At 30.7% G+C, this 17846-nt stretch overlaps 1 protein-coding gene across 1 annotated transcript; it reads right to left on the bottom strand.

The window, feature by feature from the left end:
* Nucleotides 1-1080: 1080 nt before the first annotated feature.
* Nucleotides 1081-16110, bottom strand: LOC145334792 (C-type mannose receptor 2-like). The gene is made up of 23 exons (XM_080180397.1): nucleotides 16065-16110; nucleotides 15436-15574; nucleotides 14099-14188; nucleotides 13366-13418; nucleotides 13086-13137; nucleotides 9359-9400; nucleotides 9207-9245; nucleotides 8392-8511; nucleotides 7866-7961; nucleotides 7322-7383; nucleotides 7107-7188; nucleotides 6774-6839; nucleotides 6444-6563; nucleotides 6229-6327; nucleotides 5676-5740; nucleotides 5369-5441; nucleotides 4719-5000; nucleotides 4355-4426; nucleotides 3992-4111; nucleotides 3473-3568; nucleotides 2983-3047; nucleotides 2056-2131; nucleotides 1081-1340 (listed from the first exon to the last, which is right to left on the bottom strand). The coding sequence occupies exons 2-23, from the start codon at nucleotides 15572-15574 to the stop codon at nucleotides 1267-1269; spliced, it is 1983 nt and encodes a 660-aa protein (XP_080036523.1). The 5' UTR covers nucleotides 16065-16110; the 3' UTR covers nucleotides 1081-1266.
* Nucleotides 16111-17846: the final 1736 nt, after the last annotated feature.

The following is a 17846-nucleotide window of genomic DNA, read 5'->3' on the forward strand; positions in this document are numbered from 1 at the left end:
ATGCTTAAATGATAATGAGTAAATTCTTCTAAACCAAAATCATATTAGACAAAAAAATAAACATATAATAATTGCTTGTATTTGGGGCATTTATTATTATATCGATAAATCAGAATGATCAAATAATAAATTACCAAGCTAAATATTTTTTTATGGATATTATAATGAGTATTCGAAAAAGGGAATAGGAATTTTTAGCAAGATTAATATTTAGTGAAGGTATTGTCAGGAAATCTTACCCCCCCATAAAGATGGGAGTGTATATTTCAACATCTCACAGAGGATGAAACTTTTAACCCCTCTCACCCCCCCCCCTCATACTCCTTGAGATATCAACTTTTTAATCTTCAATATTGGTCTGAAATTTATTTTTGATTTTTTTTAAAATTTAAATTCCTTTTATCCTTGATATATATACTTGCATGCATACTTGTTTCATATTTACAATAATAACAATATTATGTTTTGCAAATTACATGTAGTACAAGGTTACACAAAAAAACTAGGACAATTCTTACTTAGGAAAAAACAATTCTTATATACCTTTGTATATTTTAGTTGCGAAGCTAATCTATAATTCACTTTGTCTGTCGGTCAGTATATCCAGCCGTCAGTCTGCACGTAACTCTATGGGAAAATGTGGTTTTCACGGCTACTATTTAAGATAGAGGGTCGAAACTTTTTGTCAACATTCCCACCGCTATAGAGCTTAACTAAGTATGAAATTTCCAGTGTGGTCAGACGGCCTTTACTTACTAAGTTACCTAACTTTCTGCTGAAAATAAGCTTTTAATTTTGCTTCTAGGCGACGACGTAATTTATTTTCTGAATTTCTATCTTGTGAAAAACATTCGAAATTTTTCTATACTTAAAATGTCATTTTCAAATGCCTATAACTTTTTTCGTTATTGAAGCTGGAGGCTTCAAATTTTGGATATTGGGTCTACTTGTGGCAGTCTTTCAGCAGTTAGAGCGGTGTATTTTTTGTGGGCTTCCTTTAAAAGATAGAAAGAAATATCTCTACAGACTATTAAATTAAGATTTGAAGAGTAACAACATTAGAAAAAATAAAATCATGAAAAAAGAAAACAATTTTATTTACAAGCAAATGATTTTGTAATAAAAAACAAACAATTTTAACAAAACAAAAATTTTATAAAAATACTATAAGAAAAGAAAAAAAACCAACAATCTCATGTTTAAATAAATAACCAACACAGATGGGGGGAAGACTAACTTATAACACATTGTCCTATCCTTGTAAAGTTAGCCAGTTAGGTTTTGTGGGTACCCAAGGATTTTCTGTCCTGACAATACATTCACCCTTTGTCCAGTCAAACCTAAACAAAATATTAAATATGAAAATTGGATATGTATTTAGCTCAAGTATGATTTATTGATCATTATATAAGTCTTTAGAGTTTATTTTTTAATTTTCCATAATCAATTACCCAAATCTTTTTAACTTTTAATTTTTTAAAATTCATTCAAATCAAAATTTGTTTAATTATTTTCTTTTGAAAATAAAACTAAAAGTTTTTGGTCTGCATTTAATTTTGATAAGAAATGTTAAACTTATGTGGAATATTCGATTAAATTCAATTTTAATGTGTAATCACTGAAATAACAAGAATGACAACATCCCTAAAAGCAAAGCTCTGAAATGGAAGAACAAACGAACATTAATACTTGTAGAGTGTCAGAACTAGATAAACAATTGATGCTAAACAAAATTGATTAAATACATGATACAGTTTAAGGAAATACTTAATATTTGGTATTTAAAAAATCAGTTGAATCAGATAATTTTAACATACAAAAATTTGTTGTCATTAAAGTAAAATGTTTTAAATGGACATACACACAATTTCTGGTAAAATTATAGAGTTGCTACGCTTTCTAAGTTGTACCTAACTGTAATAGGAATCAATATGCAAAGTTTGAAATCGATAGAACAATTCTAACCTGTTAAAATTAACGAAAAGAGCTAACTGTTGCGGACGGACTCACGGACCGACCCTAATTATAGAAAAGCTTAGCTTTTAAAAATATTACCTGGTATCTTACACAAAGCATTGGTGTAATAAATGCACATTTCATCATCCCATCTCCACCCATTTCTATACCACATCTAAAAAAAATTACAAGTTTACAAAGTTTTATTTAAAGGAATTTTAAGTCCTTATCTTATTGTTGTTATAATTTAAGACATGAACACTACATTATTTGTATTTAAATTTATGCCGTCAGTCCGTCCGTAACGCTATAGGGTAAATGTGATTTTTTCAGCTCCTATTCAAGATAAACAGCTAAATTTTTTAGTTAAGATTCCCATTATACATTCCCATCTAATAAATACATTGTTTTGTCTATCTGTCTGTTATTTGGGGTGCTAGATAGATTCCAAGATTTTTACGTTTTCGTGATTTTCTCAACACACTTTCAAGATAGAAAGCTGAAATTTTCAGGGATTAATGGATTTTATATTCTACATATCTTCACCAAGTTTTATTAGGATTTGTTTATAAAATCGGGTGCTAGATCGATTCCTAGATTTTTAGGTTTTTGTGATTTTCTCTATTCCTATTCAGGATTGACGGCTGAAATTATCAGGTATTGAATATACTTATATTCTACATATTTCCATAAAGTTTTATTAAGATTTGTCTATTAACTGCGGTGCTAGATCCATTCCTAGATTTTTAGGTTCTCATGATTTTGAAGGTTGCATGATTTTTAAAGATTTCATGTTTTCCTTATTTTATCAAGTATAATGTTTATTGTATGACACTGCTCTATATTAATTTTTTTTCACCAATATTCCTTCATCATTTCTAAGCTTTGCTACTTATGGATGTTGTCAATCTTGTTTTTAATTGTAATTAAATTTGTTTTGGTCAAAGAATTCATTAAATTTGGTTGAGCATTTATAGGAAATAATTTTGTTATATTTAATTATATTATAATTAAAAAATATCTTACCAAATTACAGTTTTGTCCACCCAAATAATTGTCTGGTTGTTTGGCTTCCCAATCAGAAAATGTAACTAGAAGGTTAGAACATGCCAATATTATATTTTATTATATGCAGGTCTTTCAAAATTCATCTGTTCTCATGAATTTTACAATATTTATTGATAGCGGCTTCTCCCCTAGCCTCTAGTGGGTTTGCCCCAAGAGGTATAATTACATCTTCTATTCCCAATTCCAAAGAAAAGAGCCTAAAACCACCACAGGACCAAAAGGTATATTCCCTGAACAGTAGAATCTGATCGGACAGACAGACGGACAGACATCAAGCTACTTTGTATTATAGATTAGTTTTCAAAATTCAAAAGTTATTAAATTTAGAATCTACCAAAGAAACTATATTCTAAAGTTTTAAGCTAATCCTTTTATTTTCACAGGAACAAAAATTTGTATATGATTGGCAAAAAAATTTAATCATGATCAAAAAGTATTTAAATCTTACCTAAAGATCCATCTGTCCACTTCCAGACACCTTCTTTAGAGATATCATTACCTCCCAACCAAACATCATCATTCACACCTGTTTTACTCAAATAACCTAAACAAAATGTTATTATAGAAGACAATTGCTTAAATTGTCCTGTTTTGAAAAAGATTCCTTCTAAAAAAAGAATCATTATCCAAGATTTAAGAAATACACATCATTTGTTTTACAATTTTCAAAAAATCCTCATAATAAAGTAACAGGATCTTTGTATGTCTGTACTGAAGGATCTCCCTAACCCCTAAACTGATATAGTTTTCCTTTACAGGGTAGCTTCTCATAGGTACTGGGAAGGTTTATAACCATTTTGGGAAAGAGTACCACCACCCTCCCAAGATTCTCCACTAGAAAAAATTGCACCCTCCCAAACTAAAATAAAAATTGGGGGGTGGTTGATTCCCCTCCAGAAAAAATATATTAACCACCCCAACTAAAAAAAATGGTGCATAGCCACTAAATAAAAAGATATTTACTAACCTTTAACAAAATTCCATTCCTGTCTTGAGCGAATGGATGCAAGTTCAGCTCCTAAACTTTCACAATTTTTTCTAGCTCCAAACCAGTCTATTTTTATAGTCAATACCTTGTAACAAGAACCTGAAAATAAATATAAAGTAACAGGATGTCTTACTACACTTCTTGGTACATGTTAATATAAAGTTTTATATGAATTCTAATTTAAAACTTAATTAAATCTACAGGCATCATATCTTATTTTGTTTCTTCATAATATAATTGTCCGAAAATTAGCCTGGTACAAAATGACCTTACTGTAGAATTTGCATTTAAGCAAAAAATGACATACTAGAAAAAATACAATAAGAATTATAATCAAGTAACCTGTTACTGGATCTTCTGTCCATCCATTTGCACAACTATCAAAAAAGTTATTTCCACGAAGAGCATCTAAATCTAAAATTAGTATATTAAAGTTATCAAAGTTTTTTAGGTGAACACTAACAAAATAAAAGTCCTATACTCTTGTGATATATGCAACTTTTTTTTACAGTATTACTTAATCAAAAATACTGCAATGTCTATTTATGTGTTATCATTATTCTAAATTGTTGTAAATGGTAACTTTGATAATCAAATGTCACACTTTGCATTTGCAAGATAAATTTGATTGCCCTTAAAATTTATTGTTGTAATAATTTGGGTTTTTACAAAATATTGATTTTTATAATTAAAAATAGCTTCTTACTTGTTGGTGTAGATGAAGAGGTGGAAGTAGAATTAGCAGTAGTTGTTAATTGAGTTGTAGTAGTTGTTAATGAGGTTGTAGTAGTTGGTAATGGGGTGGTAGTTGTTGTTAATAGGGTAGTAGTAGTTGTTAATGGGGTGGTAGTGGTTGTTAATGGGGTGGTAGTAGTAGTTAATGGGGTGGTAGTAGTTGTTAATGGGGTGGTAGTAGTTGTTAATGGGGTGGGTGTGGTTGTTACTGTGGTAGTTGGTGTAGTAGTTGTTGTAGGTTGATTTGATTTGCCTGAATTTATATTTACAAGTTAAGTTTTTGATATAATTTTACTGTATATTTTAGGCTTGCTTTGATTTTATATGCATTAATTAATTATTCTCTTTTTGATCATGAAATATTGAAAAATGACTGGTTTTACACATTAAAACAGTGAATTCCACAGTGATTTTTGACCCAAGAAATTCAATCTAATGCAACTGAAAAAAAACCTTACTATTTGAGTGTAATTTAAAACAGACAATTTAACAGTTTTAGTTTTTATTGACTTTTGGAAATTTTGGCTTTATGGAAAGCGTTTTATAAGATTTTAATTTTACAGATTCACTGTAGATTTTTTAAAGAATATAATGAAGAAAGTTAGTTTATCTCTCAGTTACCTGGTTTCTGGCAAAGGGCTGGGTAGTAATCAAAACAAGATCCATCCCACATTGTTGGAGGCTCACGACCAGCCTAAGAATACAATTAATTTAAAATTTTAAATAAATTTCTACCCATATTCTATAATGATAAACAAATATGGATCAACATAATTTAATTGATCTATAGCAGTAACTACTTGTAGTTACTTATCCCATTGTATCATAAACAGCTTTCTGCAAATATTAAATTTAAAAAAACTGAATAAAAACCAGTTTTGTCAGTCCCAAGGGGACGTACGCAATACACATTATATTTAATCATTACCCTAAGACAGTCACCATCGTTATTTGGTTGAATTGGATCTCCTTGATTCCAGTCAAAGATTGTTACTAGAAAATAGAATAATTTATATTGTCAAGTGATGTTTCACTGATAATATTATAAATTTATCTTTTAAAACTACCAAAGTTATTTTTATATTGTTAATTCAGATTAAGTATTAATAGTCTATTATTGATGAGATATAATTTGATTTATGATGTTCATAGATTATATTTAAGAGTTGTTAAAGGGCCTGATGACACTTTGGGTACAAGTCCTGTCCATTTCACCTTTGAACATACTCTGCGTTTATGAATTACAGTGCAGTGTAACAAGCTCAATCCCCCTGGGTAACACCAATCAGACAACCAGCTATTTCATTGCACAAGACTTGTCTAAAAAGTCATAACTTTGCATGGTAATGAGTTGTGTCTGTTTCTGGCCAAGGCATTCCCTCTACTATATTTATGTAGTGCATCTGACATAGCATCAGTGGGAACCATTTTTAACCATGTGTTGAGTCATAGTTGTGGGTTTATACATATCTTAGGGTTACCTGCAGTTCCATCCATCCACAGCCAACTTCCCTCCTCTTTTGCATCAGAACCACCAAGCCAAACCTCACCAGTTGAATAATTATTTTGTGTGAGGTATTCTGAATATCAAATATCAAAATCTTTCATTGGATATATATTTTAGAAACATTACACATTCTTGTGAAGAATAATAATAAATCAAATTGATAATTAGGACAAAACTTTAAAATGCTACCTTTAACAAAGTCCCATTCCTGACTTAAGCGTATGGTGGAAAGTTCAGCTCCCTCTGATTCACAATTTAACCTGGCATCATTCCACTCAGTTTCATTTATCAATACTTTGTAACAATTTCCTAAACACATTTTTGAAGAGTTTATTAGGCATTTTTACTGTAATGATCATTGATTTCTCTGTCTTGAAAATCTGCTAGTAATTCCAACTTCCAACTAATTCGTATTAAATTTTCTTGCTAAACAATGACAAACAAAAGGTTTAGTTGAGTAATGGAATAAGAACTAGAGATTTTTTTCTTGACCATTCTAATTGTTAAATCACTTTTTACCTGTTTCAGTGTTTTCAGTCCATCCAGATTCACAACTTTCTGAAGGTTTAGATGAAATCACTTGACCTATAATTGAAAAGAATTTAAGGTAAAAAGGGGGACAAAGTGTCTCAAAAATCAGCAAGTGACGTCATTAAAGTGATGAAGATGAGAGGAGAAGTGGGAAAGAGAAACTCTAAAAAAGATATATATGTATAAACCCTCATTTTTATGACGTCACATGGCTGATTTTTTTAGACAGTCCCCCTACAAAGGTAAATTAGATTGTCAAAGTGTTAGAGAACACTCTGCAAAACTAGTATCAATGCAAATTGCTGGATTTCTATTACATACCTATTTTCTTACAAACAGTGGGGAGATCTTTCCAATCAGTACAAGCTTCATTATGCCATTTATAGTCTGAATGCCATAGTAACTGAACAAAAGGATACTAATCATTTTTTGCCATCTAAAATAACAAAGAATTTGTTTGGTATTTATGAGTGTTTTATCCAGAAAATTTACTAATATTATTGAATTTGAAATGTTAAAGTAAAAACAAAATTTACCATGCAGTTTTTTCTGTCATTAAAAGCGTATGGCTGTCCATTTTGCCAATCAGTAAAAGTCACTAAACAATTATATTCAAATTAATCAGTTTTGTTAGCCCCAAGGAGCCAATATTAATATCATGATTTGGGTATAATCCATTTCGTGGCAACGCACCTTAAGGGGCGATTCTTTGAATTTTTACAGTAGCTTTTCTCCTATTTCTAGCCCCTGTTTGGGGCTCTAACCCTTCGGGGCCAATTGCCTAACCCTATAGGGCAATCACCTAACCCAATATAACCTGAAATAACCTATAAAAAGCTATTCTAAAAATACAATGAATCACGCCTTAAGGGGCGTTGCCACGAAAGGGACTATTTATTTTATCATTGATAGAACATTGTCTTAATATGATATTAAACATGATTTTTCAGTATTAGTCAGAAATGGTTCTAAATCATCAAATATATTTTTGAAGCCATACTAAAAATATTTAATGCTTTCTGCAGGTATTTTGACCTGTTGAAAGCCATACTGGAAAGAATATTAATAGATTCAATTTACCTGGGGATTCATCTACCCATACCCATGTTCCTTCTGATTGTAGATCATTACCCCCAAGCCAGAATCCAAGATTTTCATTAGTGCTCCTCATTAGACCTAAGAAGAAAATCAATTAATCATAGAAAATACTTTTTAACAGAAATTGTTGAAATCAGTTATTGGATGAGTAAAAAAAACTATTAAAGGGATAGTTGCATGAAGTGCATTTCAGAAAACTGATTTCAAGCATAAGTTACAAGTATACCTTCAAAGATATATAATTTTGTATTACAATGAATAACAAACAATCAAACATAACTAAATTAGGCATCATGCTGTTTTGGTGAAAATAAGCCAGCTATATAAATTGCATAGATAAAAAAATGTGATTTCCAAGTCTTGATATTTTCTAAACTACATGGTAGAAAATTGTACTTATTTTAAATATATGCCTTATAAATGTAGTTTAAACTAATGAACAGAAAAGAATATGCAGTTCACTAAATTCAAGTTCAAGTGCATTTTGTGCAACTACCCCTTTAAATACCTTTTACAAAGTCATTCTCTATGCTTGAGCGTATTGAAACAATCTCAGCATCTTCATTCTGACAGAGTCTTCTAGCAGTCTGCCAATTAGATCTCCCTGTAGAAATTTTATAACAATATCCTGAAAAATAATATTGTTGTTGAAATTTTAAAATTATTTTTTCCCTTTATCTATAATACAAAGTAGAACGATGTCTGTCTGTCTGTCCGTCTGTCTGTCTGTCTGTCTGTCTGTCTGTCTGTCAGTCCGTCCGTCCAAAAAATACCCCTCCTCATTTTTTTTTTTTTTTTTTGTACGGGATTTCCTTGGTCCTTCATTGGTATTTCACCCAATTTTTTCACCTCTTGGGGCAAAGCCCCTAGAGGCTAGGGGCGAAGCCGCGAGTCTACATATAAATTGCTTAATAATACTTTTATCCATAATATTCATATGTTACAAATAATAATCTCTAAATTGTCTCATTCCAATTTGTCTGTGTGAGGTATTTTAGTGGTGAAACCCAACTATTGCATGTTACTTTGAATTAATGACAATATTTGATTAATTACATGTCATTATTTCTAAGATTTAATTAGGAGGTTCATTTTTTTCCGTATAATTCCGTAAAGTCAAATGTGCTTATCATGTCAAAGTGTTCTTAATTATGCGTTTAACTATCCTAACTATGCGTTTGATTAAAATTAAGAGCAGTTTGACCTAATAAGCACATTTACCTGGAAGCATGCACCCAACTTTTCAGAACTAAACAAAAAAATGACCCTCCTTATAATTAAGTTTGAAAATTTTTGAATACCATGACAATTATTTTTTCTCACCTGTGTCAGAATTTGGAATCCATCCATCATCACATTTTACTAAAATATAATTAATAACTAATGCATTTTTTTTCATAAATATCATTTTCTTGAGAAAAAAATTTAATATTAGCATAAAAAATAATAAAAATTCATAAAAGATATCTGATTACCTTTTTCATTTATTGCTGCGGATGGAATATATTCTGTATAATCTGAATATTTATATTACATTAAAATACATTTTTGTTTTGTTTACTTTGATTTTGTGAAATCTTTTATACGAATAAAGTAGTTTGAATAATGATTGATAAAAATAATATTTCTTAATTTAACCCACTTACCGTTAACTGAAAAAGACTATCAATATCTCATTTTCTTCATTGGCTTGAGGCATTTTGTATAGGAAAAAAAATTGAGACATGATTTATAAAAACTATATAACATTTTTTTCTAATAAACATGCCCCAAGCCAATGCACATTGGGGCAAATCAAACAAAAAGGGGATTTAATTATTTAGTACCCTTAAAATTCATCCCACAAAAATTTCATTTTATACTTTTTTGTAGGCAATTTAACAACGAACAAATTTGCTTTTATGTTTTTTTCTGTCATTTGAAAGGAACATGGAGATAAAGGTCATTTAATAAAGGTAGATAGAAAATCACTAGATTAACCCCTCCTGGAAAATAGCCCCCCCTTACCCTATCCATCTATTTATTAATATATCTATCCATCCGTCTATCTATCCATCTATCTATACATCTATCAATCCATCCATCTATCTATCTATCCATCTATCTATCTTTCTATCTATCTATCTTTCTATCTATCTATCTTTCCATCTATCTATCTTTCCATCTATCTATCCATCTATCTATCCATCTATCTATCCATCTATCTATCCATCTATCTATCCATCTATCTATCCATCTATCTATCCATCTATCTATCCATCTATCTATCGATCTATCTATCCATCTATCTATCCATCTATCTATCCATTTATCTATCCATCTATCTATCCATCTATCTATCCATCTATCTATCCATCTATCTATCCATCTATCTATCCATCTATCTATCCATCTATCTATCCATCTATCTATCCATCTATCTATCCATCTATCTATCCATCTATCTATCCATCTATCTATCCATATATCTATCCATCTATCTATCCATCTATCTATCCAAATATCTATCCATCTGTCTATCCATCTATCGATCCATCTATCTATCCATCAACTATTTATCTATCTATCCATCAACTATCCATCTATCCATCCATCTATCTATCCATCTATCTATCCATCCATCTATCCATCCGTCTATCCATCTGTCTATCAATCTGTCTATCCATCTGTCTATCCATTTACTCATCCATCTATCTATCCATTTACTCATCCATCTACCTATCCATATATCTATTCATCTACCTATCCATCTATCTATCTATCAAAGTTTTCAAAGTGTCAAATTTGGGGTCATTTAATTCATTTCAATAGAAGGGGAGAGGATAGTGTAAATGGGGTGGATGGGGGGGATTCTTATTTTAGCAAGCTACAAGTTTCACTTAATAATAAATCCATTATAAATGTGAGCATGATTGACATAAATTTTTATTAGCTAATATCTATATTTATAATGATATTATGATTCTTGTTTACTGTTTATATGTATACTAGCAGTTTCGCCCCTAGCCTCTATGGGCTTTGCTCCAAGAGGTAATTAAACAAGGATGACAACATCCATAGAAGCCAAGCTCTGAAATGGAAGGACAAACGAACACTAACACTTGTAAAGTGTCAGAACTAAATATTAATGCATGTCTATACAAAATTGTAATTAAAACTGATTAAATACATGTTACTGTTTAAGGACATACTGACGTTTTTAGGACTTTTTATAGAGATGCTTCGCTTATAACACTATACCTTATTGTACTAGGAATCAGTATTCAAAAATCAGATGAATAGGATATTTTTAACATCCAAAACCATTATTTGTTGTCATAAAATTAAAAAATCAGCTTGTTATAAATGGATGTATGGACTTTCTGGTAACGATTATAGAGTTGCTGTAATTTCTAAGTCGTACCTAACTGTTGTAGAAAACGGCATGAAAAGTTTGAAATCGATAGGACAATTCTAGCCTGTATAAATTAACTAAAAGAGCTAACTGTAACAGACGTACGGACGGACCGATCCTAATTATAGAAATATGAAAAAATTTTGAGGATTTTTTTTTGTAAAATAGCTTTAAACCACCACAGGACCAGTAGATATATTCCCTGAAGAGTAGAATATAATCGGTTTAGTGGTTACCGAGATCTTAAGGGACGGACGGACAGACATTAAGATACTTTTTATTATAGATTAACGCCCAGGGATCTAAGGAACAAAACAATAACCGATTAATGTATGTACATCCCCAATATTGATACATAAAATAATAAATTATATTACAAAATTGATTGTCTGTAGATAACAATTAGTGGTTGAAAAGTTTTGATACTCATCTTAATGAACCAACCAATAAAACATCAATCAAATTTCCTAAAGTTGTTATGCCAACGAATATAAAAACGTTATTATAAAACTTTTAAGTTTGGGGACTAGTGTAATGTTCTCTCCCTTTCTAAATAAAACTGCTGATGCTAAACAAGAAGACCATGTAACTACATAATTTAAAAACAAAGCATTACCAATAGACAGACAGATAGACTACTTGCTAATTCCAATTTAGAATGATTATTAGAACACTTCGTTATTTGAATATTATCTTTACCTTTCCGCAGTGAGAGAGGGGACATTGGGCTGTTTATAAAACTAGTCCCCAAAGTTTTACAGTTGTGTGTTCAAACGTTTTAACTACTAACTTTAATCTACACAAGGGGTAATTTTGTGTATTACCATTGGGTATGTACATCAATTTATTGACCTTTGTCTTATCCCTTTAGATCCCTGATATTTGTAATAATCCATAGAAACGATTATTCAGTTACATTAAAACATCAAACATAAAGAGGTTTAGATTTAGGTTTAGCCCCCCCTTCCTCCCCTCTCAATCATTTAGTGCAATAGAACTTGAAATATTCATTATCAACTTTAATTCAAAGTTTGATCAAATAAATATTTCTCATAACTATGTTTTTGCGTCTTTTATTTATATGTATTACATCTCACATTTTGACTTTAAAAGCGCATTTAAAAGATTTTCCTAACAAACTTTTCGTGCACCCAACCTCAGAAAACGCGCTAAAAACCCCTACGGGGGCGCGGGGGGGTAAATGAGACCAGTACAGGCGATTATAATATGTCTTTGGGTAATCAAATATCGTATTTTTAGTCGGTGGCAACCAGTGAAAACATGTTTGCTCTTACTGTCTACTTAAATGTTGATTATAAAACAAACAAAAATAAACTAAAATCTTAACTTCAACTAGAATTATTTAGGACTTATATCTTTAATCTGTGTTTTTTTCTTTTATATTGTCAAAATACATGTAGTGCATGATTTACCTGAAGTTATTTTGTCTAATTACGTTAATTCTAAGAGATTTTATAATACTTTTAAAATTGTTGGTGAAACACAAAATATATGCCTTTTTCTGTAAGAAAATTTTTGCATATCTTGACTTTCAGACTTTAGAAAGCTTACTTAAAAAGCGTATTTTTACGATTCCTTTGAAATCTGATGTACATTGGGTATGATAATACTCATAGAATGATTAAAACTTGATTTGGGGGTGGTGAATTGAATCCCCTTGTTGCCCCTATGTGCAATGAAGAAAATTAGATAATGATTAATTTCTGTCAATAATAAGTGGATTAATTTAAGCAAAACCTTTATTGATATTCCTTTAAAAAAATGTATATACATAAAAAAAGACTTACTTTCATTCAACACCAAGAAAGGTTTTCTTTCTCCTAACCCAGCTTTGAAAAACTTTAGTAATAGTTTTATCAAATTATTGTGCAAAAAAATTTATTTATGCTATAATAAAATAAAGTAAGAAGTAATTAAAATAACTCCGGCATAATGTGTTTTGTTTCACAGTGTGTACTATTTTTATTTATCTTGAACTATTTAGATTTTTAAAATATAATGCTCCTTTATCATTTACAAATTTATGGATAAAAAATCATGAAGAATTAACAATTTTTAAAACTATTCCTTTTCACAGTATTCCCAGAGTCTTAGGCAAGTGGCATTATTTTCTGGCCATCCTAAAATGAATAATTTCACATGAAACAAAAATAGATTGTAGGTTATGTGATTTATTATCCATACCAAATCTGGATACACTTTTGATTACATTTAAAAAATGTCTATCTAAATATATTGAGGTCATTTGTAAATTAAGCGAAGTTTGGCGCTTTCTCAAAAGTTGCTGGTTAAGCACTGATACCCCATCCTCTTATTTTAAAATAGATTTAAATAAGTGGGTTGTTTTTTCTCTATGCCACATCCCTGCGGATGACAACACACATAATTAGCAAGGCACAAAAAATCATAGATAAGAATATGGACAAGTAGATTCAAAGAGCATTTGTTGAAATCAAGAGAAAAAATCACAAAACCTCTCTTAAATATCTTTTAGTAATTTTAAAATCGAGCCAAAAAGATATGGGAGGATATGTTTAAAAATATTAAATCAGCTAAAAAGCTACCAAAAAACAGTCCGACCGCTATGGATTATAGTTAATTATGCTCCATAATGCCAGAAATGTTGTCAAGAAGTTTCAATTGTGTATCTTGAAAAGTGGCCGAGAAAATAAGTTTGCATCACTTCACATCTTAGGGATGGACAGACGGACGGACATTTAGAATTATTGAGTACATTCTTTGCAAGGAAGGGAGGAGGGAAAAAGTTGTTAGCAATATTGAAGAGAAGCTTAGAGCTTACCTGGCTCTTCCCAGTCTGTGCAGGAATAAAAGTAGTGAGCACAGTCATCAAGGTCTTGTGGCGGATTACGAGCCAAGAAAAAGTGCCAACCTATTTTTAATAAACTTTGATTAAGTGATCTGTGCAGAAAAAGAGGGGAGATTAGGTTGCTTATTGTACTAATTCCATAGTTTTATTGGTTGGTTGGTACATTAGGTTAAGTGTCCAAACGTTTCATCGACTAACCAAAATCTCCAGAAGGGGTAATTTTGTGAATCATCATTGGGGATATACATCGTCCATTGTCTTATCCCTTTAAATCCCTGGATTGTAAGAAAATTTTTAAAATTTTCTTCTTGTATTGTTATTGATATTTTCTTTAACTAAAATTATTTATATTTAAGATTAAAGTTTCAATATATTACACTAAGAAATCTCCAGTTGTTTCCAAAAAATTGTTATTTTTAAATAATTTTACACACTATTTATAGTGAGAAAAGCTGGGAATTAATCCTAAGTGATAATGATATATAATAATTATTTATTTTTGATAATAAATCACGCAACCTTACAAGAAGGAAATATTTTTTTTAACAGAGTGCTTTACTTTATAGCAAAACTAGTTGGGTTGCCCTATGACTAGGAGTGAGATCTAAAGAGGTATAAAAATAGCCAAAAACCACCCCAAGTCACATATAAAGATTTCCTAAATATCTTTCTCATCAGACAAAAGTACCTTAAAATTTATATTATATCCTATGATAATAAATCACGCAACCTAACAAGAAGATTTTTTTTTATGACAGGGTGCTTATTAACAGAATGGATACGCGACTTGGCAAATAAATGAGAGACAATCAGGGTACAACAGCCGCGACTTTGCTAAGGTTGAATATTGCCATTTGTGGATGCAGCTCATATTGGCATTTTCTTCCCCTTAAACGCTCTGTGATTGCTGCTTATGTAAAGAATATTAATTATAAAAATCGCTATAAAAGAATATTCCAGTTTTCCTTGGAATCGCATTCATATAAAATGAATGTAAACAGTTCTATACTGTTAATATTTTTTAATAGAAATTGTCAATACAGGGTAAAAATTATAGGATTACTGCCTATATTTTCCTGTCCGACGTAAAACTATCTGTAATACCATGCAATAAATATAGATTAAAAATTCACTACTATACTATGAAAATCAATCAATTCTATAGAAATCCAATACAATAATAGTTATTTATCGCATCGTATTATTGACAGCTTTCCGGTGCTATGTATGATTTTTCAGTATGGCTGAGAACCGGTTCTAATCCAGCGGATATTAATCGGTTTCGAAGCCATACTGGAAATATGTATTACCTGTCAGGTTGAGTTGACCTGGCCATGGGCGGTAAACCTGAAACTGACCATGGGAGTGATGGGAGTGTCTGGACCCAAGTATTTTAGCCTGGGTGGCAGCAAAACCAAGAATGAGGACAAACAGTATAAATATCCCCATCTAGAATCAAAATCACTTATTCTATTGCTGAATGGATGGATATACAATATACGTGGATATACTAAAAATGTTTTTTGGGCGGAAGAATGAAACATACTGAAATTGTTGTTTCAAAACTTTTATAATACTAGAAGCATTTTTAAAATAAATTAGTAAGTCAATACATAGTTAAAAAAAATATTAAGACAAAAAAATACTATAAAATACTAAAAAAAGCATTTCAAAAGTATTGATGTTTTGATTGTATTGATTACCTTAGCCTTTTCAGGAAAACAGTAAAAGTGTCTAACTATGACGTCAGAAAAAATTAACAATTAACCAATGAGAGGCCGCTATATATTTTACCACAGTGAATACTGGCTTATCATTGGTTAATTGTTAATTTTTTCTGACGTCATAGTTAGACACTTTTACTGTTTTCCCTTTTCAGAGCCAGGGTATTCCTCCAAGTATTAATTTATTTATTTAGTACAATAAAATTAATGATTACCTCTCTGTGTCCTATCCCTGATCCTGTTAGCAGGAGGGACCTAACAAAACTAAATTATTATTTGTCTGGTTGCAAATTTATATAAAATTTAGCTTAGAAATTCAGTGATGAGTGCCTAATTATTAGTGGCAGCATCTAGCTAGGGTCCTTATTATTTGAGTTACTATTTACAATAGATATATACTCTCTAAATCAGCCAATAGGAAAAGAGTGGAGGAACAAACCTGCCTTAGCATTGGTTAGAAGGTGTAAAACTTTTCATACAAAAAGACAGTTCAATTATTATTTTAATCGCAAAATTTGTTACCAATAAATAGTCGCATTGATAAAGCTTTTCTTGGGTAAATTATATCGTATTGTTTAAAGCTTATAAAATTAGTACGCTATCCAAAAGTTAGCTTTTTAAAACTTATATCATTCAAAAATTTGGTCACTCATATTAATCAGGGAGTAAGGGAGGGGACAATGGATCGAATATTCAAGTTTTAAGGAGTCTCAGACTTTGGGGACTGGCTTAAAGGGAATGTGCACGAATACAGCAGATTCTTACTGATTTTGGGGACTTGCGCATCAATGCCCCGCTAACTAGCTGAGCTAGTTTTGAATATGCAGACAGAAAAGTTTGTTATTTATCACTGGTTTTTACAAATATTTTTTCCCAAGAAAATGTCTTTTCATGTATAGAAACTCTACTGTGATATTTATGTATTAAATAATCTAAGAACCGCTTGAATTTTAGGGTCAGTTATAAATATATCAGAAGGGTTGAGGTAGTTCTAAACAAGATTTTTCTAGTGATTAATTACAGAATGTTTACTACATTGTGATGTGTTGATAATTTAATTTTCAAGTAAATGATTTTTTTCTTAGAACTAATTTTGGTTACCATGATCCCTTTACAATTTTGGTAAAATTTTCTTGATAAATCTGGTTTTCATTGCTTTTCAGCGAACCCTCTTAAATTGAATTAATTGCCCATTGCCCCCTCCCTTACTCCCTGCATATTAATAGAATAAATCAAATATGACAAAAAATATACAAAGGTGCTTGTCTGCTAAAATCTACTTATTTAGTTTGACGGATTATGTGGCCAGTTTAATCATCTAGACATACTATATCTATTTTAATTAGTATAAATACTAAGGTAGTGCAGATTTTATACAACTAAGGTTTTTTATCCATCCTTTATGTTGGTCAGTTTGACAGAATCACTATCTAAAACATATTTTCCAAGTATAAGAAAGAGTTAAGATGTTTTAGTTTTTAATAAGTTTTTCACAATCAGGCTATTTTTTTCTTTTGATCTCTATATCCTTCTGACGTATCCAATAATGGCCATTACATTTTTTTGTGATGATTCCAATATTTAACTAAAATTAATTAGTCAAAACACCTTTTTGAGGGTTGGGGTTTTCGTTCTAATGTTAACAAGAATGACAACATGAATAACTGTCAAAGCAATCATCATGCAAAGTTTGAAATCAAAGGGGACAATTCTAACATATATTTCATATAAAAATTTGATTTACAGAATGATTTTTTTCTCTATTATTATTGAGGATGTACATTAATTTATCGTCCATTGTCTTATTCCTGAATTTTAGATAAAATAAAATTAGTCAAGTCTGGAGTTTTCTTTCTAGCCCCAAGTTTGCAACCCCAAGACATCCCATCCCCCTACCAACCTTGAGGTTGAGTCAGTCAGTGGAACCCTGGATGGGTGAAGCCAACCCACTAGCACTAGAAATTATTCCTATTGTTGTCTGTAAACCAACCCCCTTC

This window comes from Acartia tonsa, chromosome 12, assembly GCF_053477335.1.
Source record: "Acartia tonsa isolate MP-2025a chromosome 12, ASM5347733v1, whole genome shotgun sequence".
NCBI lineage: Eukaryota > Metazoa > Arthropoda > Copepoda > Calanoida > Acartiidae > Acartia > Acartia tonsa.